Source organism: Artemia franciscana, chromosome 3 (genome assembly GCF_032884065.1).
Source record: "Artemia franciscana chromosome 3, ASM3288406v1, whole genome shotgun sequence".
NCBI lineage: Eukaryota > Metazoa > Arthropoda > Branchiopoda > Anostraca > Artemiidae > Artemia > Artemia franciscana.
In genome coordinates, this window is record NC_088865.1 from 16,313,477 (window position 1) to 16,341,122 (window position 27,646).

At 36.0% G+C, this 27,646-nt stretch overlaps 1 protein-coding gene across 1 annotated transcript; it reads right to left on the reverse strand.

The window, feature by feature from the left end:
- Positions 1-56: 56 nt before the first annotated feature.
- On the reverse strand, positions 57-27,646 carry LOC136024943 (uncharacterized). The gene is made up of 4 exons (XM_065700537.1): positions 27,466-27,646; positions 8,380-8,666; positions 2,881-3,072; positions 57-247 (listed from the first exon to the last, which is right to left on the reverse strand). Exons 1-4 carry the CDS (start codon positions 27,569-27,571, stop codon positions 185-187), a joined length of 648 nt encoding a protein of 215 aa, XP_065556609.1. The 5' UTR covers positions 27,572-27,646; the 3' UTR covers positions 57-184.

Here is a 27,646-nt window from a genome sequence, read left to right on the forward strand (position 1 = left end):
TTTGGACCTTCATGTTCTGTAAAAAAAAAAAGATTTCAACGCTTTATGAGAAAAGCTAAAAAAAACATATATATATACCAAGTTGCACTATACAAAAGCAAAATAAAAATCTTAATACTCGGCATTCATGCCCTCAACATGTCTCTTCATGTCCTCAACATGTCCTCATGTCCTCAACATGTCCTCAACATGTCCTTCTCATTCTGCACCATAGTAAGCAACCTTGGAATACCATAGTTGCCCAGTCCTGAAAAAAAAAACAACCAAAAAATCAATCAATGGAGTTAGCCAAAAAAACCTTGTTATAAGTTGCAAATTACCATTAGCAGACACCTTCAAAGGATTTTTTCTGGGTGGGGGTAATAATAAAAACATTTACAATTTTATTATAGTATATGTACCCACTGAAAGTACCCAGAAATTCAGGAAAATTTAGGATTTTGGGTGGCTTGGCCTCGGCAATTCCTCTGCAAAAGTCCCTTTTTAGATCTTCCCCCTGTCTCAGGAAATATCTGATTGATTATGCGGATTTTCAGGATTGGAAAAATATTTTTTGGGGGAGGTTGATTCAGACCACTTTTGGAGAACATATTAAGCTAGGAAAATCTAAAGCCCGTTTATTCTTATTCTATTTTAATATGCACTAAAAACAAAATTGCTGCTTCTGGGGCCTTTCATTGGGGACATGTTCTATTGATTATTGTTGTCTTTTGCTGATTGTTCTTTTGATGAGCTAAAGATTTTACGATGGTAGTTTTGAAACCAATCATGTCTCAAAAAGGCTGGGTTATTTGTCTTATATAAATAATCGCTATTTATCTCGTAGGCTAAACTGTCTATGTGGGCAGTATTAAAGCCTCAAATATTCGATAAAATATAATTTCTTTGTTTGTTTGATCTGCCCTGATCCTCGATCTGCATATCCTTAATGTTTATCCTTTCTGGGTAATCATATTAATCCCTCTGACAATAAAAATATATTAAAAAAAAAGAAATCACCAACGCAACAGCACAAACACATTAAAAAAAAGAGAAAGATGGAGAAAAGGAAGACTGTTTTCCTAAATTAGAGATTAATATAGATCAGTCTTGGACGAGGCCTTAACCCTACTCATCGATACAATCACATAAGTCAAACAGCATAGCCATACACTATCAACCATAAAGAATAATCCATGGACAGGCAGACATGTCATCAATAAGTATAAGTTGTCATTTACCAGACAATAAAAACAGTAAAGACAAATAATTCAGAGGCAACAACCCAACACTCATCAGTAGAATACACTTGCCTATAGGGTTTTGGCATTTTAAATTCTCTACCCAGTCAAGTGTTGTGCCTGCCACAGAATATCCGAAGCATCCCTGTGTCAGGTATAACCCCCAAATTACATGCCTTTGAAAAAAAAGAAAACCAAGAAAACCAGTAAAACAACCAAGTAACACCAAAAAAAATTTATCCTGTTGATATATTCCACCTTTTAGCAACAAAATGTGATTTTTGTATCACACCTTTTAGTAAACTAAACGTGATAAAATATACCAAATCACATATATTAACACTTTGCAAAATACCTGTATGAACTAAATAATTATATAATTAATCATTACCATGTGGCTAATTTAAAAAAAAAACGCTCTAATAGAACCACAATTCAAAATAAATGGCGCTGCATCATCTTTTCGCGAACCTCCGAAACTAGCCGAAAATTTCCTTAAGTATTTCCAGATAATTCTTTTGGTATTTATTTAAAAGTTCGTTATAATGAAAACTAAATTTTTAAATTGCCAAGTTAATTTATTTGCAGAAAAACCTCTCAAGATTTTACATCTATTTTTAAAATCAATATAATTACTACAAATCCTTGCAAAACGAAGTATTTGTGAGAAAAACGCTGAATATGTGATATTTGAGTTTATATTACTTTCAGGGAATGGGAAACTAATCACTTCAAAATCAAATTTTAATATATATATATATATATATATATATATATATATATATATATATATATATATATATATATATATATATATATATATATATATATACGAAAAAGTTAAAAATTCCAATGCAACATGATTCGTAATAACTTGAAACTTAAATTAAGGAAAAAAAATCCAGACAATAAAAGTTTACAAAACTCAACTTGCAATTTTTATATATTCCGGATTTATAACAAGGAGTTAAAAAAGATTCAAATTAGTAATTGTCAAGCTAAATTGCTATCTTATTTTTCTTTCTTGGGTTGAAGAGAAGCAATACAGAATTTTCTAGTATTTATTCCATAGTTCCTTGAACAATTCTGTTGCATCCAATACAATTGTTTCTTTTTTTAGTTCTAAATATATAAGGGTGATTCGATTTAGCATAAAATTTGGGAACTTTTAATTTTCTAACCTTGTGAGAGATACAGGACGCTTTACGGATTTGTGAAGTACACAATAAGAGAAATCTCTCTTTGCCTACTTCCGAGCCTGTTCTATCTAAAAACAGCTTTTATAAATAAATATATTCTTCAAACCTGATATTTCTTATAAATACTAGGTGTGGGTTGAACTATATGTTTTATTTTCGCGATAAAATATACATTTCTCCTACATCTGACAAAACTTGGCTTTTTTTTATTCCTTCGGGCATATGTTTGTGATAATGTTTTTCCCCTGAAGGTACGTAGTTCATAAAGAAAGAGGACTGTGGGTAGAAGAACTCAAACCTGGTAAAGTATCTCACATTAATTTTCTGTTCATTATAAAAAGAAGTAAAAAAAAAATTGGCTATTCATGTGGCTATCAATAAAACACTTATTAAAGGGTTGGAATTTTTCAATTTTTCCTGATATTGCTTCATAGAATTTTTTTTGAAACCTTGAAACTTACCCCTATCCATGAAAAAAAAACGCTTGCTCGATCTTTCCATGTTATCCAAAATTCTTTTGAATCGTTGAAAACGACACATTTAATAAACCATTCCAGTAACCATGCCAAAATAAAAAACAAACACCATTCCAATGTTACAACTACTTTGGAGAAGTTTTTGGAACGAGTTTCACCGCCGATCCACTTGACTATCTGAAAAAAAACATATATATATGACGTGATGAATGATTATTAAGAACTAGCAGTTCATGGCAATGAACTGAGCGTCAGAATTGACGTGGCTCAATAGTGACGGAAAATCTAAAAATCAGTATTTTGACACCAATTGACACAATTGACTTTTTACCCTTATCCCAGATATATAAAATACAGTAAGTTTAATGCTTCGCATCAAAAACTAAGAATCCAAGAAAATTGGCATGATTTCTGAACAACGGAACGGGGAACAACCCCGAAAAATCAAGCGATTTTAATAAAATAATAACATTAATTCAACGTATCAGAGAAGGCTACTTCCAGTGATTTAAAGCTCCCCTTTGCAAAATATCAATTTTGTGTATTTTTTGCAGGAATAAAGATCGCAGATGCGTGTTTTTTGTTTTTTCCCCATGTGTAATCATGTCGAACCAATGGTCTTCTAATATCGGAAGAAGACTCTTTCAAACTGAAACTAAAACTTCCAGTGTCTTTTCAAAGTTATTAAAAAGATTGGAGGGTAGATAGCTCCCCTCCCACGCAGCTTATCCCCCTAAGCAACCTGGTAAAAATCTTAAGATAACAATTTTGTCAAACATAGTTGAAAGACCAAATAAAAAACGATTTCGACAATAACATGGACACCCCCAAACTGTTTGTGAGTTAAATTTATCTTATTTAAAAAATAATTTTTTTTTATTTTTTGCATTAAATCAGAAAAAAAAACTAATAAAAAATTTCAGTCAAAGATCTTCTGAATAAAAGCTCAATGTTAAAGTAAAAAATCGAATGGGAGGAAATATTATCTAAAATAAGGTGAGACAATAAAAATGGTACGATTAAAAAAAAAATAAAGAAATAAATTATATTACTGGATGTAATTTACATGTACCAGTCATTTAAAAAATAAAAATCAGTATTTAAATATTAATACAGGAAACAGCAATTAGAGCGATAGTGCTCATGAGCTTCTGTTTTATTTTCATTTCTTTGTGGCAATTTGTGGAGGACTACTCTCAGGAGCCCTCTTAACACAGAGCTTGCCTTAGCAGATCTGGCCGAGATTTCAGCCTCAAGTGTGCCACTAGAGGATATAATTGATCAAAGATATGTGAAGTGCCTTACCACATCAACAGCTGGGCTGTTAATCTTAACAGTTGAGAGTGGTGCTGATGTTGTCTTTTCTCTGGGTATGATCTTCGTTATCTTTCATTTGATATAAAGCCCAACTCTAGAGGCTGTGAAGGAGAGAGTCTCGAGTACAGACTTAAGTTGGTCGATATTGTCACTAAGGACAGGTGCATCGTCCACGAAATCAACATCGGATAGAGTCCTCCCAGCATAACTGATGCCGAATGGTTGGGTATGGTGCGTCTCGCTCAGGATGTGGTCGATGAAATAGTTAAACAGCTCAGGTACAGCAACGCATCCTTGCCATATTCCGTTTTGTATTTGGAATGAAGAGAAAACCTTCCCGTTAAAGAGGACGGCGTTTTCTGTGTGTTTTCTGTATGTTCTGGCGTTTTCTCTACTATCTTTTTGGGTAAGCTAGCTTTCAGGATTAGCCAAATGGACGGTCTTTCAACAGTGTCGAAGGCAGAACTAAAGTCAATGGGAGCTATGTAGGTTTTTTTTTTGTTAAATTCCACTGTCTTCTGAACGATCTATCAAACCGTGTCAATCTGTTCTGTCGTCGATCTTCCTGGTATGAATTCGGTTTGTTAGGGGCAACGCAAAGCATGCAGGGAACTTGTTGCACGTGTCAGCAGCAGCATCGCAAACAGCATTCCAAGAAGAGACAGTAGGGTGTTACCGTGGTAGTTCCCGCAGTCCGTCTTGCTCCCTTGACACACTGACTAAACGCCGACACAAGGATTCCTTTCTTTCAGTTTGATGGTCTAACTTTTGTGTGCCAGATAATGCTGAACACTATCTGTACCCAGAATATCATTGCAGGCCCACCTATTGTGAGTAGCTAAGAAGCGATGCCACAAGGGCCGGTTGTTTTATTATCCCTAAGTTTCTTTACGGCTGATCTGATCTCCTCAGGAGAAAACTCGTCGCCGTCAGTGGAAGCGGTAGTTTTTGCAGCAGCAGCAACAAGCCCGAGGTCAATGCAAACAGGTGGATGTGAATTGAGCAGTATATCGAAGTGTTTCTTCCATATACCAAGACATTGGGACTGATCGTACATGGTTTCTCCATACGCTACTTTCCGGCTTGTGGACGCAATGGAGTGTTGCCCAGTCAGCTCAACCAAGATCTTGAATGTTGCACCTATGTCTCTGGGAAGCTTGCTCGAGCTCAGTGGCTTTGCCTCCAATGAAGTCTTTCTTGTCCTTGTGAAACATAGACTTGCACTGTTTGTTGAACTGTCTTTAGAGTGTGATATCTCCTCGTAGTCTCGCTAGCCGTAGCTGCTCAATCCCTTCGAACGTTTGGCTGCTAATCCGCTATTTTTTTTTCACTACTTCAAGCCCACAACTTCTGTAATTGCAGTGAGAACATTAACTTAGAAAATATTCTACGCTGACTCACTTTTTGAACACTGTTGGAAGGGCTCAAAGTGGTTAGAGACCTCAACCATATACCGTTTACGAACCAAAGGATCTTGCTTCAATCGAGAGGTGTCTATCTTCTTGGAGGAAGAGGAGTTATTCTTGTTGGCCATCAGCCCAAGTTTGATCCTTGCAGAAAGAAGACGATGGTCAGTATTGCTGTGCTCAGCACCTCTGTATGAGCGGCAGTTCTGTACAGACGAATGCCAGCGTCGTCGCAAAATGTAGTCGAGCATCTTTTTGTCTTGCCGTCAATGTTGTTACATGTGAGCTTCGCAATGTCTTTTCTCACGAGCAATGTATTAATGACTGATAGGGCGTGGGTGATGGAACAGCTGCTCTCTATTCTCATTCAGAGTGTCAACCGTCAAAGGTTCAACAGCCGCATCATATAGGTCAGAACTGTTAGCAACAACGGCGTTGAAATCACCTATGACAGTGAGGTAGTCGTTTGGCGACACAGAGGAGAGCATGAAGAAAAGCACTGCATAGAAGTAGTCCTTATCTCCATTCTCGGCCTCATTTGTCGGTGCATAGCAGGTAAGAACAGTTACCTTCCTATGCTTGCTGTCTATTCTCGCTGTCAGTAAACGTGAGGAGATAGGTGTAAATGACAGTAGCGCTTTCCGGGCGAAGCTGTTGAGAACAAGGTTGACTCCCTCTCTTCTTTGGGTTTACGTTTATTTTGAATATCAATGTTGCCACTTACTTCAAATACAAAAAACAAGTTATTTTTAACTTTATTTTGGAGTACATGAGAGCTAGAGGTTAAAGAATAGGTTGTTTATTTGGGCATAAAGTCTGCACGCTAATAGGGATGTCTAAGCATTCAGAAGATTGTAATTGAAAGGGTAATAAGCAAATAAATATCCTTTTGAGAAGTAATTTAGGTCAGGTAGTACATGTGAAAATTCAGAGAAGACTCACTCAGATAAAAGAAGTTGCAAATCTTCATTATAGGTGAGAAGCTTGAGGTTATGCCAAAATGGAACAAGTACGGTTTAGTTCAGCAAACAGATTTTAAGATAATTTAGAGCCTAAAGAATTCATTTGGCTCAGGGGTAATACAAGTAGATTTTCTACAGAAGTTTCATTTTCAAGAGTGCTAGATTGGTTAGAACATTGAAACGTTAGGAGAATACAATCAGGTTAACAAGGGTTCGGTGTTTTTAAGTCAAATTATCTGGAGGTTTGAAGAATGCTAGATAGATTTCTGGGAGTAAGCGAATACATGAGAAGAAAGTAGGTGCTTCTAAACGGTTTAGAGCCCGACCGATATATCAGGCCAATATTGAAGTTAGTGTCATAATCGGATATCCGAAAAAAAAAAAAAAAAAAAAAAAAAAACAGACAAAAACAAGCTTTTTTTTATGCACGACTTATCATGAAAATGGTAAGAGATTTTTGTGTTAATTTTTCCTTGTCCAGTCCTTAGAAATGAAGCCAACAGCAAAGTCAACCAGGTGAGTCAAATGAAGTCAAAGCAAATTTGTTGTCAATGCACACCTACATGTCAACTCACAATTGGTGCATCAATATTCGAAATAAATGCTGAGCTCACAAACGTACAATTTTTACCAAAACAACTAAATAAAACACAATAAATCATACGTTTGGTTTGATGAATATTCACTTGCGTGGGTAAGAGATCCACGAATTATTCGATTAAAATCGTGCTATCTAGTTAGGGGCATAGCTAAGGGAGGGGATTTCACTGAGTGGAAAGGGGGGAAGTTCGGTATGCGGTGCCGATACCTCCAAAAACCATTTACATTTGATATCTAGCTTGTGAGTCAAAATTTTTCGGCAATTTTTGGACAATTTTTTGGACACAATCTTCAAATCCCTTCTCCAACCTTAAAATCCTAGTTTTACCCCTGTATCCAAAAAAGGAGAGGAGGAACAGCAGTTTGAATTGACAGCATATTTGATAACAGACTTACAACTTCGACAAGGGATGAAGAAAAGCTTCCTTTAGAGTGATCGTGAAGTAACAGCATTCGTTTGGAAGCATCTCTGCTGTCTACCCTCTTTTGACCCAAGCAAAAGAGATTTCAGCATGGTGGGGAACATTTATGATAACAAACAAAGAGGTTTAAAAGGCGAAAATGCTGAAAAATTGTGATTTGAACTTGCTTTTTTGTTTTATTTTTGTGGGTGTGCGTTGCTACGGCCCAATGGAATTTGAAAAATATTATCTTATCAAATACATCGGACTCAGAAAGTTTCATTGAATTGTTTGACATCATTCTATTAGGCAGAATTCAGAAAGTTGAAGTCATATTTCCTGTTAACAGAATAAAGCCATATTTCATACTAGGGACGTTTATTTTCAGAAATCCTCAACAACAGGTGGAACAAACCACGTGCCCTAGGCGTTGTAACGATTGATTTTTCAGTTCAAATAAAGAAAAAGATGGGTGAGCCTCTTTGGGGTAGTTTTAAGCATTTTACCCCAAATAAAAACTAACCAGAAGATAGTTGACCAAGCAGTTGCTGACCAGGCAGCAAACTGACCAAGCAGTTGCTATTCACAGTAATTGAGCCAGACGTAAATATACTTCCCATAAAGTTCATCCAGCCCATCATATTTTCGTCTTCTAAAACAAGAACTATAATTCTTTAATACTTTTTAACTTTTTCAAGATAAGCTACCGATATCATTTCATAAAATCCAATGATTATACCATGCATACAAGATATTAAAAAAAAAAAAAAACAGAAAGAGAAATGGAAGGCTATTTACACTTGGAACGACAATGTCGAGAAGTAAGGGAGTAATATACGTCAAGCTGAATTCTTGATTCCAAATTTGCTTTGCAAAAAAAAAAGCTTTCCATAAAGTGAGTAATCGGTTTGTAAAGCCCATGGCAATTACTAATTGGCATCTTGTAGCTTTAAAAGTTTTGCTGCACGTTTTGATGAAAATTAGATGGCAGTCCTGGGATGGATTGATTTCAGCGGAACCAATTGCATGCAATGTACACAGCAGACCGAGGAAAAACAGTTCTATCACATTCATGTAGGTCATTCCTGAAATATAAAATGGTCAGAATTAATTTAAAAAAAAAATCTAAATCACTTTTGTTTTCAAAATCATCGGAAGGAGATGCAGGTAGCAGGTGTTTAATATCTATATTTATCTATTCAAGCCCCCCCAAGCCCATCCCCCCCGCGCGTGCAAGTCGTTACGCGCCATATTACTTACCCGCCATTGTAGTTGTGTCCCTATGTCCCACCTGTGAATATATATATATATATATATATATATATATATATATATATATATATATATATATATATATATATATATATATATATATATATATATATATATGTTTTTAACTACGTAAAACTTGAGAATATACAACATTCCTCGCTGTCCAATTGTCTGTGCATATAAATAGATAGTCAGGTTTACCAACTCTTGAACATGCGACACATAATTGTCCATGGGAAAACAATCCGTATTCAGATCTATATCTCATGATTCTAATGATTGCCCTTGAGCTTTGTTGAAGGTGATTGCTAATCGACCATTCCCTGTGTCGCCGTCATAATTTATATATCCCCCTGTGCCCCCCGGCGTCCCCGTTGTAGTTGCGTCCCTGTCGTCATTTATATTCCCTGTGTCCCGGTGTCCCAGTCTGTAATTTCTCATTCAGTGTCCCGGGCGTCATTTATATTCCTTGTGTCCCGGTGTCCCGGTCGTCATTTGTGTCCCAATGTCCCGGTCTGTATATATATTCGTTTTCGAATTGGTCTTTTTTTTTAGTTTTTTACCTTTTTTTTTAGTTTTTTTTTAGTTATACCTCATGATTCTAATGATTGCCCTTGAGCTTTGTTGATGGTGATTGCTAATCGAACATTCCCTGTATCTCCGTCGTCATTTATATATCCCCCTGTGCCCCCCGGCGTCCCCGGTGTAGTCGTGTCCCGGTCGTCATTTATAGTCCCTGTGTCCCAGTCGTCATTTGTATCCCGGTGTCCCGGTCTGTATATACATTCGTTTTTGAGTTTTTGAATTGGTATTTGATGAAATAAATTTTTGTGTTTTTTCCCTTTATTTCTTTTTAGTTTTTTTTTGTTTTTAACCTTTTTTTAATTTAGTTTTTTTCTTTTTTCTTTTTATTTTTTTGTAGTTTTTACCTTTATAGTTATTTTTATTTTTTTAGTTTTGTTTTTCTCCTTTATTTTTCATTTTTTTCCTTTTTTTTCCTTTTTTAGTTTTTCAGTTTTTTTATTAGTTTTTAGTTGTTTTTTTCTTTTTAGTTTTTTTTGTAGTTTCTACCTTTTTTTTAGTTTTCTTTAGTTTTTTTTTTTTACTTATGTCCTGGTCGTCATTTATACTCCCTGTGTCCCGGTCGTCATTTGTGTCCCGGTGCTTTGTTGATGGTGATTGCTAATCGTACATTTCTTGTGTCCCGGTCGCTTTCTCTTTGAGTGTCCCGGTCATCATTTATATTCCCTACTAGCTGTTGGGGTGGCGCTTCGTGCTACCCCAACACCTAGTTGGTGGGGCGCTTCGCCCCACCCCCCAAGCCCCCCCCGCGCGCGTAAGTCGTTACGCGCCATTGTAGCTGTGTCCGTGTCCCACCTGTGAATTGAGATAGATAAAACATGCGAATATACAACATTCTTCGCTGTCCCATTGTCTGTGCACATAAATAGCATTTATATTCCCTGTTTCCCGGTCATCATTTGTGTCCTGGTGTCCCAGTTTGTAATTTCTCTTTGAGTGTCCCGGTCGTCATTTATATTCCCTGTGTCCCAGTGTCCCGGTTGTCATTTGTGTCCCGGTGTCCCGGTCTGTAATTTCTATTCAAACAATCCCTCTGTCTCAGTCGTCAATTATATATCCCGCCTGTGCCCCCGGCGTCCCCGTTGTAGTTGTGTCCCTGTGTCCCGGTCGTCATTTATATTCCCGGTCGTGATTTGTGTCCGGGTGTCCCAGTCTGTAATTTTTCTTTGAGGTTCCCGGTCGTCATTTATATTTCATCTGTGTCGGTCGTCATTTGTGTCCCGGTCTGTAATTTATCTTTGAGTGTTTTTTCTTTTTAGTTTTTTACATTTTTTCAGTTTTTTTTTCTTCTTTATTTTTCAGCGTCACTATGAAGTACATATCGCCGAACCTTTGTTTTTTAACTTAAATCTGGTAGGCATTGATGACCTTATCCAAGTCAAAATCCCAAACCCAATCATCATCGCTATCATTTTCAGTTTTGATATGTTTTGACTCTCGCTTTCCAGGTGGATTTTCATCTAACTGCGCGGTTTTGCGTTCTTTAGCCGCAAGCCTGTTTTCTTGCTGTTCTTGTGACTCTTCGGCACGCTTTCTTTTCTTACTTTCTCTATCAGCTGCAAGCCTGTTTTCTTGCTGTTCTTGTGATTCCTCGGCACTTTTTCTTTTCTTACTTTCTCTATCAGCAGCAAGTTTTTTGGCATAGACTCTTTGAGCAGCTTCCTCGGCTGTTGCCATTGTAGGTTCTTCAGTCATTTTACATTTAAACATTTTTCCGTGAACGCATGTCTTAAATACCATTAATGACGTCACTGTCATAGCAAAAATGACGACAACTAACTTCATGACGTCAGTCGACACAGAAACATGACGTCACCTGACAGACAGACCACTTATTTTTATATATATACTAGCTGTTGGGGTGGCACTTCGCGCCACCCAAACACCTAGTTGGTGGGACGCTTCGTACCCCCCAAGCCCCCCCCGCGCGCGTAAGTCGTTACGCGCCATATTAGTTACGCGCCATTGTAGTTGTGTCCTTGTGTCCCACCTGTGAATATATATATATATATATATATATATATATATATATATATATATATATATATATATATATATATATGTTTTTAACTACGTAAAACGTGCGAACATACAACATTCTTCGCTGTCCCATTGTCTGTGCATATAAATAGATTGTCAGGTTTACTGACTCTTGAACATGCAACATATAATTGTCCATGGGAAAAACAATCCGTATTCAGATCTATGCCTCATTATTCTAATGATGTGTACCTGTGTCCCAGTCGTCATTTATATTCCCTGTATCCCGGTCGTCATTTGTGTCCCGGTGTCCCAGTTTGTAATTTCTCTTTGAGTGTCCCGGTCGTCATTTATATTCCCTGTGTCCCGGTCGTCATTTGTGTCCCGGTGTCCCGGTCTGGAATTTCTATTCGAACAATCCCTGTGTCCCGGTCGTCATTTATATATCCCGCCTGTGCCCCCGGCGTCCCCGTTGTAGTTGTGTCCCTATGTCCCGGTTGTCATTTATATTCCCTGTGTCCTGGTCGTGATTTGTGTCCGGGTGTCCCAGTCTGTAATTTCTCTTTGAGGTTCCCGGTCGTCATTTATATTCCCTGTGTCCCGGTCGTCATTTGTGTCCCGGTCTGTAATTTCTATTCGAACAATCCCTGTGTCCCGGTCGTCATTTATATATCCCGCCTGTGCCCCCGGCGTCCCCGTTGTAGTTGTGTCCCTGTGTCCCGGTCGTCATTTATATTCCCTGTGTCCTGGTCGTGATTTGTGTCCGGGTGTCCCAGTCTGTAATTTCTCTTTGAGGTTCCCGGTCGTCATTTATATTCCCTGTGTTCCGGTGTCCCGGTATGTAATTTCATCAGTTGACAAACATGACGTCAGTCGTTGTCATTTGTATTCCCTGTGTCCTGGTCGTCATTTGTGTCCCGGTGCTTTGTTGATGGTGATTGCTAATCGAACATTCCTTGTGTCCCGGTCGCTTTCTCTTTGAGTGTCCCGGTCGTCATTTATATTCCCTATGTCCCGGTCGTCATTTGTGTCCCGATCTGTAATTTCGTCAGTCGAAAACATGACGTCAGTCGACACAGAAACATGACGTCACCTGACAGATCCACAGACAGACAACTTATTTTTATATATATAGACTAGCTGTTGGGGTGGCGCTTCGCACCACCCCAACACCTAGTTGGTGGAGCGCTTCGCGCCCCCCCAAGCCCCCCCGCGCGCGTAAGTCGTTACGCGCCATATTAGTTACGCGCCATTGTAGCTGTGTCCCTGTGTCCCACCTGTGAATAGATATAGATATAAATATATATTTTTAACTACGTAAAACATGCGAATATACAACATTCTTCGCTGTCCCATTGTCTGTGTTATAAATAGCATTTATATTCCCTGTGTCCCGGTCGTCATTTGTGTCCTGGTGTCCCAGTTTGTAATTTCTCTTTGAGTGTCCCGATCGTCATTTATATTCCCTGTGTCCCAGTGTCCCGGTCGTCATTTGTGTCCCGGTGTCCCGGTCTGTAATTTCTATTCAAACAATCCCTGTGTCTCAGTTGTCAATTATATATCCCGCCTGTGCCCCCGGCGTCCCCGTTGTAGTTGTGTCCCTGTGTCCCGGTCGTCATTTATATTCCCGGTTATATCCAAGCTTTCTTTTCTGACTTTTTCTATCAGCAGCAAGTTTTTTGGCATAGACTCTTTGAGCATCTTCATCGGCTTTTGCCATTGTAAGTTCATCAGTCATTGTAAACTTAAACATTAATAGATTTCTACGTGAACATATGTCTTAAATATCTTGAATGACGTCACCGTCAAAGCAAAAATGACGACAATTAATTTCATGACGTCAGTCAACACAGAAACATGACGTCACCTGATCCACAGACAGACAGACAACTTATTTTTATATATATAGAAGATAGATAGAAGATAGATGTCCCGGTGTCCCGGTCGTCATTTGTGTCCCGTTGTCCTGGTGTGTAATTTTGTCAATCAACAAACATGACGTCAGTCAACACACAAACATGACGTCACTCGACACACACACACACAGACAACTTATTTATATATATATAGATAGATAGATAGAAGATAAAAAATAAGTTCTGTGTCTGTTGACTGAAGTCATGTTTGTGTGCCGAATGACGTCATTGTAAGGATTGAGCATTATGCTGTCATGAAGTTGTTTGTCAACTGACGTCATGTTTTTCGACAGAAAAAATTAAAGACCGAGAGACCGGGGCACCGGTACATCTATATATATATATATATATATATATATATATATATATATATATATATATATATATATATATATATATATATATCACGAAAAGATAAATCACCAATGCTACAGCACAAACACAAAAAAAAAAAAAAAAAAAAAAAAAAAGAGACAGAAGGAGAAAAGGAAGACTGTTTTCCTAAATTAGTGATTAATATAGACCAGCACTTGAATGAGGCCTTAACCCTACTCATCCATACAATCACATAGGTCAAACAGTATAGCCACACACAATTTTCGCCACTCTAAATTCTCTACCCAGCACAGTGTTGTGGCTACCACAGAATATCCATGGCATCCCCGCGTCAAGTATCACCCCCAAAATACATGCCTATGAAAAAAAAACCCAGCAAATGTAAAACAACCAAGTAAAACCAAAACAAGCTTATCCTGTTAATATATCCCTCCCTTTATAAGGATTGATAATTATGCCTTCATGAAGTTTTTTGTCAACTCACGTTGCGTTTGTCGACTGAAGAAATTACAGACCGGAACACAAATGAGAATTCTATAAAAGCTAAAAAACTAAAAAAACTAAAAAGGTAAAAAACTAAAAAAAACTAAGAAAAAGGTAAAAACTACAAAAAAACTAAAAACTAATAAAAAACTAAAGAAACTAAAAACTGAAAAAGAAAAAAACTAAAAAAGGAAAAAACTGAAAACTAAAGGAGAAAAAGGAAGCAAAAAAAAAAAAAAAATACAAAAGGTAAATGTATTCAAGTCGAAGTAGCTGAGTTGGTAATGCGTTATGTTCCAGGCTTTAGGTCTGAGAGGTTCCAGGTTCAAACCTTGGCTTTAGCATTAATACAAAAGAAGAAGAAAAAATAAAAAAAGGTCAGACCGGGACACACTGAATATAAATGACGACCGGGACACTCAAAGAAAAATTACAGACTAGGACACCGGGACACAAATGACGACTGGGACATGTGTGTCGACTGCTGCCATGTTTGTGTGTCGACTGAAGTCATGTTTGTCGACTATAAATGACGACTGGGACATAGGGACACAACTACAACGGGGACGCCAGGGGGCACAGGGGGGATATATAAATGACGACGGGGACACAGGGAATGTTTGATTAGCAATCACCATCAACAAAGCTCAAGGGCAATCATTAGAATAATCAGGTATAGATAATCAGGTATATATAGTTGTGTCCTTGTGTCCCACCTGTGATTTGTATATATATATATATATATATATATATATATATATATATATATATATATATATATATATATATATATATATATATATATATATATATATATATATATAAGCCGAGAAACAGTGAATATATATGACGACCAGGACACAGGGACACAACTACAACAGGGACGCCGGGGGCACAGGGGGATATATAAATGACGACGGGGACACAGGGAATGTTCGATTACCAATCACCATCAACAAAGCTCAAGGGCAATCGTTAGAAAAATGAGATATAGATCTGAATACAGATTGTTTTCCCATGGACAATTATTATGTTGCATGTTCAAGAGTTGGTAAACCTGACAATCTATTTATATGGACAGATAATGGGACAGCAAAGAATGTTGTATATTCATAAGTTTTATGTAGTTAAAATAGTTTAAATATTTAAAAATTACAGAAAGGGACACCGGGACACAAATGACGACCAGGACACAGGGAATGTAAATGAAGACCGGAACACATCATATACCAATTCAAAACGAATGTATTCGAGTTGGTAAAGCGTTATGTTCCAGGTCCGAAAGGTTCCATGTTCGATCCTTGGCCTTAGCATTAATAAAAAAGAAGAAAAATAACTAAAAAAGGTAAAATACAAAAGGAGAAGAAAAACTAAAAAAGGTAAAAACTACAAAAAAACTAAAAAGAGAATAAAAAAAAACTAAAAAAGCTAAAAAACTTAAAAACTAAATTCTATTAGTTATATATATATAACTATAACCCATAGAAATTACGGCGCAATAGAAATTATATATATATATATATATATATATATATATATATATATATATATATATATATATCGGACAGAACTACGAGTCCGTAGTTGTGTCCATAGGCAACAACTAAGTGCCGCAACTGCTGGACTCCTGGAGTTCCTCAGTCCTTGGCCATTCGCCACGCGCCAATGGCAGCCCGTCATAAGCCAAATTGAAAATTTGAGAGGCACTTATACAGTAGACGAAGAAAATTTGCATCAAGATCCGGATTTGCTAGGGATCATTTACTTAGGAAGCACAGATTTCTTATTTTGGATGTTTAGTATGTAGCGTTTAATAATGCTTTACTTGTTTGTGTTTGGTGTTTCGTATTTTGTATATAATATACATAATTTCTATTGTGAAATTATATATATATATATATATATATATATATATATATATATATATATATATATATATATATATATATATATATATATATATATATATATATATATATATATATACATATCTATATATATATAAATAAGTTGTCTGTCTGTGTGTCTGTGTGTCAGGTGACGTCATGTTTCTGTGTCGGCTGACATCATGTTAAAAAACTAAAAAAAGGAAACAAAAAGAAAAATAAAGGAGAAAAACAAAACTAAAAAAAAACTAAAAAGAAAAAAGAAAAAAAAACTAAAAAAACTAAAAAATGTAAAAACCAAAAAAAACTAAAAAGAAAAAAAGGGGAAAAATACAAAAATTTATTTCATCATTTACCATTTCAAAAACGAATGTATATACAGACTGGGACACCGGAATACAAATGACGACCGGGACACAGGGAATATAAATGACGACCGGGACACAGGGACACAACTACAACGGGGACGCCGGGGGGCACAGGGGGATATATAAATGACGATGGGGACACAGAGAATGTTCGATTAGCAATCACCATCAACAAAGCTCAAGGGCAATCATTAGAATCATGAGGTATAACTAAAAAAAAACTAAAAAAAAGGCAGAAAACTAAAACCTAAAAAAACGACCAATTCAAAAACGAATGTATATACAGACTGGGACACCGGGACACGAATGACGACCGGGACACAAGGAATATCAATGACGCCCGGGACCCTCAAAGAGAATTCACAGACTGGGACACCGGGACATAAATGACGACCGGAACACATGGAATATAAATGACGACCGGGACACCGGGGGGCACACGGGGATATATAAATGACGACGGCGACACAGGGAATCGTCGATTAGTAATCACCATCAACAAAGCTCAAGGGCAATCATTAGAATCATGAGGTATAGATCTGAATACGGATTGTTTTCCCATGGACCATTATATGTTGCATGTTCAAGAGTCGGTAAACCTGACAATCTATTTATATGCACAGACAATGGGACAGCAAAGAATGTTGTATATTCGCAAGTTTTACGTAGTTAAAAACATATATATATATATATATATATATATATATATATATATATATATATATATATATATATATATATATATATATATATATATATATATATATATATATATATATATTCACAGGTGGGACATAGGGACACAACTACAATGGCGCGTAACCAATATGGCGCGTAACGACTTACGCGCGCGGGGGGGCTTGGGGGGGGGCGCGAAGCGCCCCCACCAACTAGGTGTTGGGGTGGCGCTTATATATATGGACAATGATATTGCAACAGTGAAATTGGAATTTCTAGCTCTGCAAAGTATTGTAAAAGCCCAGTCACAGCTGATTAAGAAATGCAATGAGGAAATGAATGTGGTTGTGTCCTAGTCTCTTGTTGATGAAAATCGGGACAAGTTGTATAATTTGCTGTTTTGGGGCCTTAATGATGTACGCTTGAATGAGGCTGCATCTTGGGTTTCCGAGGCGATTGTAGCTGGTTTGTCACTCCCAACTGACAAGTTGCCACCATTCACTGTGGTTCACTGTTCCAAGAATTTTGTTAGAATTAGGGGGGACAGTGTCCAGGCACGTTTCTTGGTTCTAAGTAATGCAAAAAAGTTAAAAGGGAAAGAGTTCGGTGTTTATAAGTCTGTTTTTATTAGTGATGATGTCTCACCGCGTGTACGGGTTTTGCTTGAAGAATTACTTAGGTTACGTAAGCGTTTGGCGGATAAAGGTGTGGAATGCTGGGTACCTCCTACCCTTCCTCCCAGCATCTCTGTTAAATAGGACAACCGTGTTATTAAAGTGCTTTGGTACAATGCTAAGAGTTTGTTGGATTCTTGATTTTTTTTTTTTTGCTGTTGTTGTGGAGATAAGGCCATATTACTTTGTTGCAAAACTGTATGAATATGGTTAATGGTGATCGTGGCACCCCAGACAATAGCCATCTTAAAAATTTGGAAGCTTCATTTGTGGATTTTGGTTGTATGTTTACGGAGCAGCTCCACCGGAATTATGATATTGGGATTGCTGGTCAATATGTTTCTTATAATTCATAGTACCTATTTAAAGATGGTTCGAGGTCCGGGAATAGTGGTGGTGATTCTGAAGATCTCAGAGTTTTCCATCTTAGCTGCCTGGGTTTGAATTCATCTTTTAATTTCATTAGCAAGATATGTGAACTTTCCATTTTTCAGGTTATTGGTCTCAGAGAAACATGGCTAAATGAGCATAACTCTGCTCTCTTGAATATTCCAGGGTATACATTTTATCATAGGAATCGTCAATTTCGACAAGTATTGGAGCTTATATACAGAGCGATATCGAGGTTTCGGTAATAAGTGATCTAGTAGTGTTTCACGAGATGTTATTTGAGCCACTTATTCTTCAGCTCAGGCTTAAGTCAAAAGATGTTTATGTTGTTGTACTATCTAGACCACCATCCTGGTCTATACCAGCCTTTTTGGATATTTTGGAGGAACACTTGGATAAACGACCTACTGGTTTGCGCCCATTCTTCATGCTTGAGGACTTAACCCATCAATGGGACTTAACCCATTTCCCTCTATTAATATTTGTACGTGTGTCACCACTTTAAAGGCAAAGCTACTTGATAATATTTTTTCTAATTCTGAATTTTCAGACACAGGGGTTATTATTACTGATTTTTCTGACCATTTTGGGATTTCGGCAAGTTTTAAAGTTTGTTTCCCGAGGCAGCAAGGCCCTAGACTGAAAATGAGTATGTTACCTTTGCTCAACCAGGGTAACTTAGAAAAGTTTAGGCAAGAGATTTCTAATGTTGATTGGAATAATAAAGCTGAAAATCTGGATGATATAAATATAAGTTTTCAGAGATTTTATGAAACATTGATCTCTATTTTGAGTAAAACTTGTGTAATGACTCGAACAAGGTCAAGGAAAAAGATGCCCAAAAAGCCGTGGTTGTCACCTAGTCTTCTCCGGTGCATAAATAAGAAAGACCAGTTATATAGGGATTCAATAAGGAATGAAAATGATCCAGTTTGCACAAGAGTTTATAAAAATTATAGAAATGCTCTTAATAAACTTTTGAGAAACGCGAAGAAAAATATTTTGAGTTCAAATTTAATGATGCTTGTGGTAACCCTGCTAAAACTTGAAAAATTATTAAAAGCGTTATATATTCAACAGATCCAGTTCTGCCTGATAAAGTTACTACAAGTGATGGGTTAAAATCAAATGAGCCTGATGTAATTTCTAATACCCTTTCAGAACATTTTGCAACTGTTGGGGCTCGATTTTCTCGTACTACAGTAGCTTCTGATAATGATCCTCCGCTTGAGACTTTTATGGGTACTTCTGTCGATGTATCAATGTATCTAAGACCTGTCACTCATGATGAAGTTCGTAAGATTATCTTTGAGATGAAAAGTTCTTCGGCTGGGAGTGATTCCATTAACCTTCTTGTTTTAAAAGCCGCGTTTCCAAGCATTTTACATATATTAACGTCCCTCATTAATGCTTGTTTTAAGCAAGGGAAGTTCCCCAATAGTCTTAAAATTGCAAGAAAAACTCTTGTCTTTAAGGGTGGTAACAAGAATGATTTGGGGAATTATAGACCAATTTCATTATTACCTCTTGTTTCACGAGTTTCAGAAAAATGTATTAATATTAGAATTTATGAGCATTTGGGGCGTCAAAAACTTCTACATCCAAATCAGTTTGGTTTCAGGAAGGGCAGAACAACAGAAATGACGATTTCATTTATTACTACTATAATTAATGATGCTCTTGATAAAAAGCTTAGGGTAGCTGGTGTATTTTTGGACTTAATTAAGGCGTTTGACACTGTTGATTATCGAATATTATTAAAAAAATAAATTTTATGGATTAAGGGGCGCTACATTGGGTTTGCTTTGCAGTTATCTTCAAAATATACAGCAGTATGTCAATTTACAAGGATTTTTGTCTAGTAAAAATGTTGTTAATTGGGGAGTTCCCCAAGGATCCGTACTGGGTCTGACTCTGTTTTAATTTTTATTAATGATCTACCGCATGTTGTGAAAGCTCTGCCCAGAATTGACGACTTTGTTGACAAAGGTACGAGTGAGACCCAGCTTACTATGCCCTTATTTGCTGATGATACAACCTTGGTGTATGTTGCCCCTACAGAACAACTGCTCATGTCAACGATAAATGCAGCAATGAGCAGGTTATGTACATGGCTTAAAATGAACCACCTTGCCCTGAATATAGATAAGTCAAATTTTGTTATTTTCTCTCGATCTCCGAATTTTTATTCCGAATTTAAGGATTACGGAAATGATTTTGGGGCGAAAAATTATTAAATGAACAAGATTCACCATATACCTCGGAATCAATGTTGATGAAACCCAATTATTTAAAGAGCATGTGAAGTCAGTTTTGAAAATATTGTCACGTAACTTAGTTATCATGCACAAATTAAAACATATTTTCCCCCCAAATGTTCAAAGATTGTTATATTTTTCCCTGATTCACCCGTACATTTTGTATTGCTCGTCGATTTGGCTTGGTACTTTCCCTTCGATAGTTCGTCCAATCCGTGTGATCCAGAATAATCCTATCCGGGCTTTTTGTGGTGTTGGGAACCATGAGTCTTTGAGGTCTGTGCATAGAGATTTAAATATAATGCCTGCAGCTGGATTACGTGATTTTTATACGTTGATTTTTATATACAAGTATTACAGTGACAGCCTTCCTGATTTTTTCGCAGTAATATTTTGTGAGAGTTCTGGTCTTCACCACCACATTACTTGGATGCGAGGTAATACTGAGGTTCCTTGATTAGTTTTAAGTAGGTCTTCTTTTTCACTTATTTATAGAGCTTCAAAACTTTGAAATAAACTGAGTATAGATATCAAGGAAATAGGTAGCCTTGGCCAGTTTAAATCTGATTTACGTGTGGAGTTGCTCGGTAGGCGTGCTTTTGAAACAGATTAACAGAGATAGATTTTACATAGGTTATTCACTTGTAATATTTATGGTTTTTATTTTTGTCTTGAGGTGACGTAAGGTAGTGTATTGTTTATGTTTTTTAGTGTTTTTTTTGTTGATTTCAGTATATGGTCTCATTTTCCATATTTTCTTATTCTCCATGTTGTCTCTTTATTTTCTTTGAATTTAGCACAGCCTCGCAAGCTTCGCTTATGTTGTGGGATTGATTAAGTAATGTTTATTTCTAATAAAATTGTTCTACTACTACTATATCGGTGATTAAACTTGAGTAGTAATAGTGAGGGGAGGAGGGGGGAATGCATTTGAAGATGGAAAAAGAAAAGTAAATAATTTTTAAATAAATAAAATTCAACAAATTTTCAAATGGTGAATTTTCCTGGTAAAGTACCATTGACGCTGTAGGTTTGAGATTTTCACAGTTTGGGAAGGAGGAGGCTTCTAAACTCCTATTCGTAATGATTTTGTTCGTTTGAAGCTTGTTTGCATATTCAATCATTTACGTTTTACTTTGCATTCTCTCCCCCAAATCCCCAAAGAGAGCAGACCTGTTACTGCATCTAGGACTTGTACTTATTTTTCCCACCAAGTTTCATCCTAATCCCGCCAATCTAAGGGTTTTCAAAGATTTCAGGTTTCCCCTCCAGCTCCCCTCAATGACACCGGATCTGGTTGAGATTTGAAAAAATAGCTCTTTGACACGACATTCTTCTATATTTCACGATATTTCATAAAGATCTGATCACCCGCTCGTAAGTTAAAAATACCTCCCTTTTTTAATTTTTTTTCAAAATTAACCGTCCCCCACTCGCCCCTTCCCCTGGCAGCCGAATTAAGGAAACGACTATTGTCAGTTTCATATGGTCTGTTCCCAGATATACCTGTCACATTTCATCATCCTAGCTTATCTGAAAGTGCCTAAACTAGCAAAACCGGGACGGACAGAACGACCGACCGACAAAATATACGATCGCTATATGTCACTTGGTTATTACCAAGTGACTTAAAAATTGTGGTAGAATTAGATTATTCATTCAAAACTTTTCCTACATATAAACATCTTACCGTAAAAATTGCAGCCCCCTCCCCTCTACCCCTCTTGATGAGAAAAGATTAAGCTATAAATCATATTCAAATTCGGGGAGTTCTTGTTTTAAACAGAAGTGACCCCAGAATAAAGAATTAGGAATTATGTAAAGAATTGTATATTATAGCCGAAAGTAAAAATTCGGTTATTCTTTCCATACTGTTTTCTTGTAAAGTCTATGCTTTTTTCAGGTTCATATTTTAAAAACGGGTAGTCTTTACTTCTTACTCTACTACCTGAACTTCTGGACGTCCTAGGACGATTAACATTTATAGGTGTGGAGCTGCAGAAATTGACTTGATAAAGTATTTTTCCACAATTCGACCATCTGGGGGGCTGAAGGGAGAAGAAAAATTAGAAAAATTGAGGTATTTTTAACCGACGAGTGGGTGATCGGATCTTAATGAATCTTGATATTTAGAAGGATCTCTTGACTCAAAGTACTTATTTTAACTCCCGACCGACATTAAGCTTCTGCTTTTCCTTTTAAAGCAATTTATTGATTCTTAGGATGTTGCCAGAGCTCATGCCATATGAGCTTTTGGCTGCTGGCTCTTCTGACCTTGTCACAAGTGCCATATGAAATCTTAGCTCTTGTTTTTCTGGTTATAAGTCGTTTTTTCCAAGAAATTAAGACCTGTTTTGTTTTTGGTAAACTACAAAAAGACAAAAATTCTTTTAGTGTGACTTTTATAGCTTTATTTTATGGAATAATGAACCAAATATCCGATGATTTTATCAGATGGATATATTAAACGATTCACCATTCCAAACTCTGTTTATATATAACAGTAATTCTGGGTTTAAGTTCTTGTCTATCTATCAAAGAATATTTATTAGTTTAGTATTAATGCAGATATGGTTGTTCTGTCTGGGGTTATTACCTATATATGCTTTTTTTGTCATATTTCTAAAAAATGCAATTAAAAGCCTCATTTTCAGGCTAAAAGAACAAAGTAACAAAGATATTGTATATATAAGCTAAAGTTAAATGTATCGTTAAAGTATCATAATGTATTCTAGCCATATTTTTACTCTAAAACATTTTTGAAGTTTTGTTGGCATTTCAGCACAATCCCTTTAAAGCTAAAGTTTCCAATCCTATACTTTGGTTCTATTATTTACTTTGTGAAAGCCCATGAGTTCCTAAAAAAATCTATGCTATTGTAAAGCCCGCTGAGCCTGACTACAAAACTAAAGCTATTTTATGGTCGTTCACACACATAAGAAAACTGATTGGTAAGAATAAAACTTGGACAAGTTATGATGAAAGACTTGAGATCCAGGGCCTATTAGCGTAAAAACAAGGCAGGCATTCTGTGTGAAAGTACAGCTGGGCTTTCTTTTTCAGAGTTGTATAAAAATGATTATTTCCTCCCCGTCGATAATGGCTTATCCTCTTAAGGCATAATTATGATTGATAAGATAATGGCATAAAACACCTCGAATCCATTCTTCGGAATCCTTATTGCTTCGAAGCTGGCTGATTATCCTCGATGGAATAGATTTTTATTCTTGCAAGAGAGAAGGACAGCTACTTTGGCGTTTTCAAAAGTGCTAAACATTGGACAACCAGTTCTATGAGCCATTTAAAGCACACCTTAGATACCAATACACTTATGAAAATTTGATTTATTTTTGGGACACAGTGCGTGGTAGCGATACTAGCGGCTGGAGACAGGAAACCGGCAGTACAGCTTAGATTACCAATACTAGTATCTAAGTTGTGTATGCGAAATTGCGTCCCCACCTATGGATGTTGTAGTACGATCTGTGTGTCGGAGCGCAGCCTCGGAGGAATCGCCAAGTTCAGAGCTTTGTACCGAAAGTTTTTCATGGGCGAGGTAGGAGTTTTCATAACTGTTTAATGCTATCCGAGCTGTAATTTAATGGCGACTGGAAATTATTTTGGCTTATTCTTTATATCTCTCAATACTTAAAACCCTAGCTTCGCCCTCCTTTGCACGTGCCCAGTGTCCAAGCCAAGTTTGTTTTTTGCAAAGAATCTTCCTATTTCTTATTAGTTTTATTCAGTAAATACCTTGTTTTGGATAAAAACTAATTCATCTACACAAAAACAACAAAATCTAGAACCTTCGCGTGATCACTGAAATTCAATTTTGTGCCGGAATTCCCCTAAATCCTTGAATTTCTAAGACTTGATCTCAAATTTTTAAAAACCTGAGCGCAAACGCTGTATAATTCTTATAAGAAAGGATTATGATCAAAACTAAGTTCATGGTTGTGAAGCTTATAGCCTACTACTTAAACTTATTTGAAGTAATCAATGTAAGGTAGCATTTGGAATGGGATTACATGCAGGAAAATTGATGGAGATCTTCTCTGTCTGATTTGTTCATTTATTTTGGAAGAAACCAGTCCAGGTTTGTTGGCTATGCACATAACTAACAGGCCATTCAGAAATCAAAGGCTGCCCTAAATCCTTTTTTTTTTCACAAATAAGATTGATAAACCAGTAGAACTTGAATTTTCAGTCTGCTTTTTCTTTACTTGGTATTGCAATTTTGCTAAGGAGGCTAATTGGTCTCTTAAGCTATTAAAGAAACATGTCAAACATTAAAATAGGCTATGTAGGCTATTTGCCTCCCATTAGGTTTTTGATTGACCAGTTTCTAGTATAGCTGCTTTTTGCTATCTTGAAAAGGGGTTATGAAAAATAGAACATTCAATAATGAATTTAGGGCCATATACATGCTCTAGGAAGGTAGGCTAGCCTATTGCGAACCTTCCATGTTAACTCTCTTCTGATTTTTAAGTCTCAATGATTTAATTACTTGACAGGCATACCTATTGAAGTTTTGATAAAACAGCATTTTACATTAGGCTAATTTTCAGTTACCAGTTTCCTTTTTCTCTGGTTTTAGTTCTGAAAATGTAATTCCTGTTATTTCAGTAGCATAGAATTTTTAACCATAGCATATTAAGCTGTATTGATGGTATTTTCAAAATTTAGGCAAAGTTATGAAGCTGAGTTTTGTTGTAGCCTACTTTATTTAAGCAGAAGCTCAATTTTGCAAGGTTTCACTTTTATAACCTAAAGATTTTAAAGGTCATCAGAGGCCAGGGCCCTCTTGGAAAAGGGTTAAGTTCTGAAAGTGAAACTCAAGGATGGGTCTAGCCTACAGACTAAAATATGTCCTGTGAAGGTATTTTGAAGAACTTGCCTCTGCTCCTCCCCCCTTTAGAGGGCACTGACTTTGGATGACCTTCAAACATCTATGTTTTAAAAAGTAAAACATGTAAAATAGTTCATCTGCTTGAACAAAGTATAAGGAAACTGTTTTCAGCTTCATAACTTTGCTCAACCCAATTTATGAGATTTCAAAGATCTGCAAATCCATTTCCCAAATTTAGTGTAAAAACATTCATAGGCTTAAAAATCTAGTCCAGGGCTTCTTAAACTATGGGGGCACGAGTGATAAAAATACAATTTAAAAGAAATGTTTTTTAACATGTAAAATTATTGTTATAAAGAAAAATAACAATCATCATTGATAAATATATCATAAAATCTTCTGATTTGGAAAGACTGTTTATGCCAGGATTTCTACTCTGATCATTATAATATCTTTCATTGTATAGATTTACAATGAATCAGAAGATGTTATAGAAATTTATAAAAAATATAGATTTATTTTTGTCAATTTCTTAAAACTGAAATAATCCTGATAAATATTGTCAACAAAATTTTAAGTGTTATTTAAAAGAAACTATATAAACATTAAATGTTATTTTCATTTAGCCATTGTATGAAATATTAGCCATATGCCATTGTATTAACCATTTCCAAGTTTAACCCTTTTGCAACTGACAGGACCTTACAAACCCACCATCTAAAAATCCTTTGGGTGCTTCTTAACTGATTGATAGCACAAAAATGGAACAATGTGCTTCAGGATACTGTTAAGGTCATAAATTTTATTAAGAGCCATGCCCTTAACAGTTGCTTATTTTCAAGTCTCTGTAAGGATACAATTCCAACTACACAACTTTGTTATTACATGCAGAAGTAAGATGGCTGTCAAGAGGTCTAAGTAGAAAAAGATTATTGTTATTAAAGGACAAGATCAAAATATTTTTAACTGAACAAAAATGTGAATTTGCTGTTTTTTTTTTTTTAAATGACTTGTGGCTATCCAAGCTGTGCTATTTGTCAGATATTTTTGCAAAGTTAAATGATTTTAACTTGTCTCCCCAAAGAAAAAATTGCAATGTATTTACTTCAAACAATAAAATTGGAAGTTTTATTAAAAAGATCAGCATTTGGAAAAGTAGGGACGAAAAAAATTTATTTGAAAATGTTCTCCAGTGTTGACAATTTTGTAATTGAGGAAATTTGTTGTAAAACTTTTATAAAAAAAAACTATTGTAAAAGCACTAGAAATACATTTCCAGACATATTTTATATTAAATATTGATTTACAAAAAAATAGTTTGGATTCAAAAGCTGTTTGGAGTGGCTTAAGCAAGATTGATCATCTGCCACTTAAAGCTTAAGAGGAATTTGCTGAGCTTTCATGTGACTCAAACTTAAAACTACAATTTAAAAAAAAAGCCCTTGACCAAATTCTGGATTGGAACTAGAACTGAATTTCCCACAATCGCCAATATGGCTTTAAATGTACTTTTGTCATTCAACATCACATATTTATGTGAAGTTTCTTTCTTAGCTTTAACACACATTAAATCCCGATATCATTCAGCAATCAAAAATGTTGAAGAGGTCTTACATCCAAAAGTTTCAAACATTACACCAAGATTTGATTTGTTATGCAATAAAAAACAGGCAAATCCATCTCATTAAATTTTTAATGTAAACTTTAATTTAATATTTACCACACAACTACTTGGATATATTTGAGAGAATTAAGATGGTCAGAATCCACTTTTGTTTTTGAAACTATAATAAAAACATTTCTATAACATTTTGTGCAAATTTCAGTTTTATATTTTTATATGTTTCAAAATGAATTCTAAATTTATAAAAAATATAAAAATATTCTTTTTATACGCTAATTATGTTTTCTTTATTTCTTTTCGGTTGTTATTGATTGAAGTCAAGCAAAGAGTTTAATTATGCAAAGAGGTGCATACTTGCGTATCAGCTAGCATAAAGTACCTCAGATAAATATTGTCGTGGTTGGAAAGAAAGGGGCGCCTGAAGCCTTAATATATGTCTGACTTTTAAAAGCATGGGGGGGGGGGGTCTTTGAGGAATTATTCACCTCTGAAGAGCATCATAAGTATCAGGCATTGAATACAACACAACCACCAGCTCAAATGCCTGATTTACCGATTGATTAACAAAATTGTAAGAAAATTGCTTACCTTTCCCTTCAGAAATTTCTGTTACAGCCAAAAAATTCCAAAATTCATTAAAACTCACCCCAATGCAGATGGGGGCAAGAACTATAAAAAATACGGGTCGATACATCTGACTAGGCTTGCCGCTCGAAGAAAAATGGCCAAACTAAAAAAGAAAAAAGAAAAAAACTAAAATTTGACGTAA

Excerpts from the sequence above, each read along its gene's own strand:
- LOC136024943 (XM_065700537.1), bottom strand. The coding sequence starts at position 27,571 with ATGTATCGACCCGTATTTTTTATAGTTCTTGCCCCCATCTGCATTGGG. Across the intron at positions 8,667-27,465 it reads AGAAATTTCTGAAGGGAAAG|GAATGACCTACATGAATGTG; the intron begins GTAAGCAATTTT and ends TTTATATTTCAG. Across the intron at positions 248-2,880 it reads TTTTTTTTTCATGGATAGGG|GACTGGGCAACTATGGTATT; the intron begins GTAAGTTTCAAG and ends TTTTTTTTTCAG.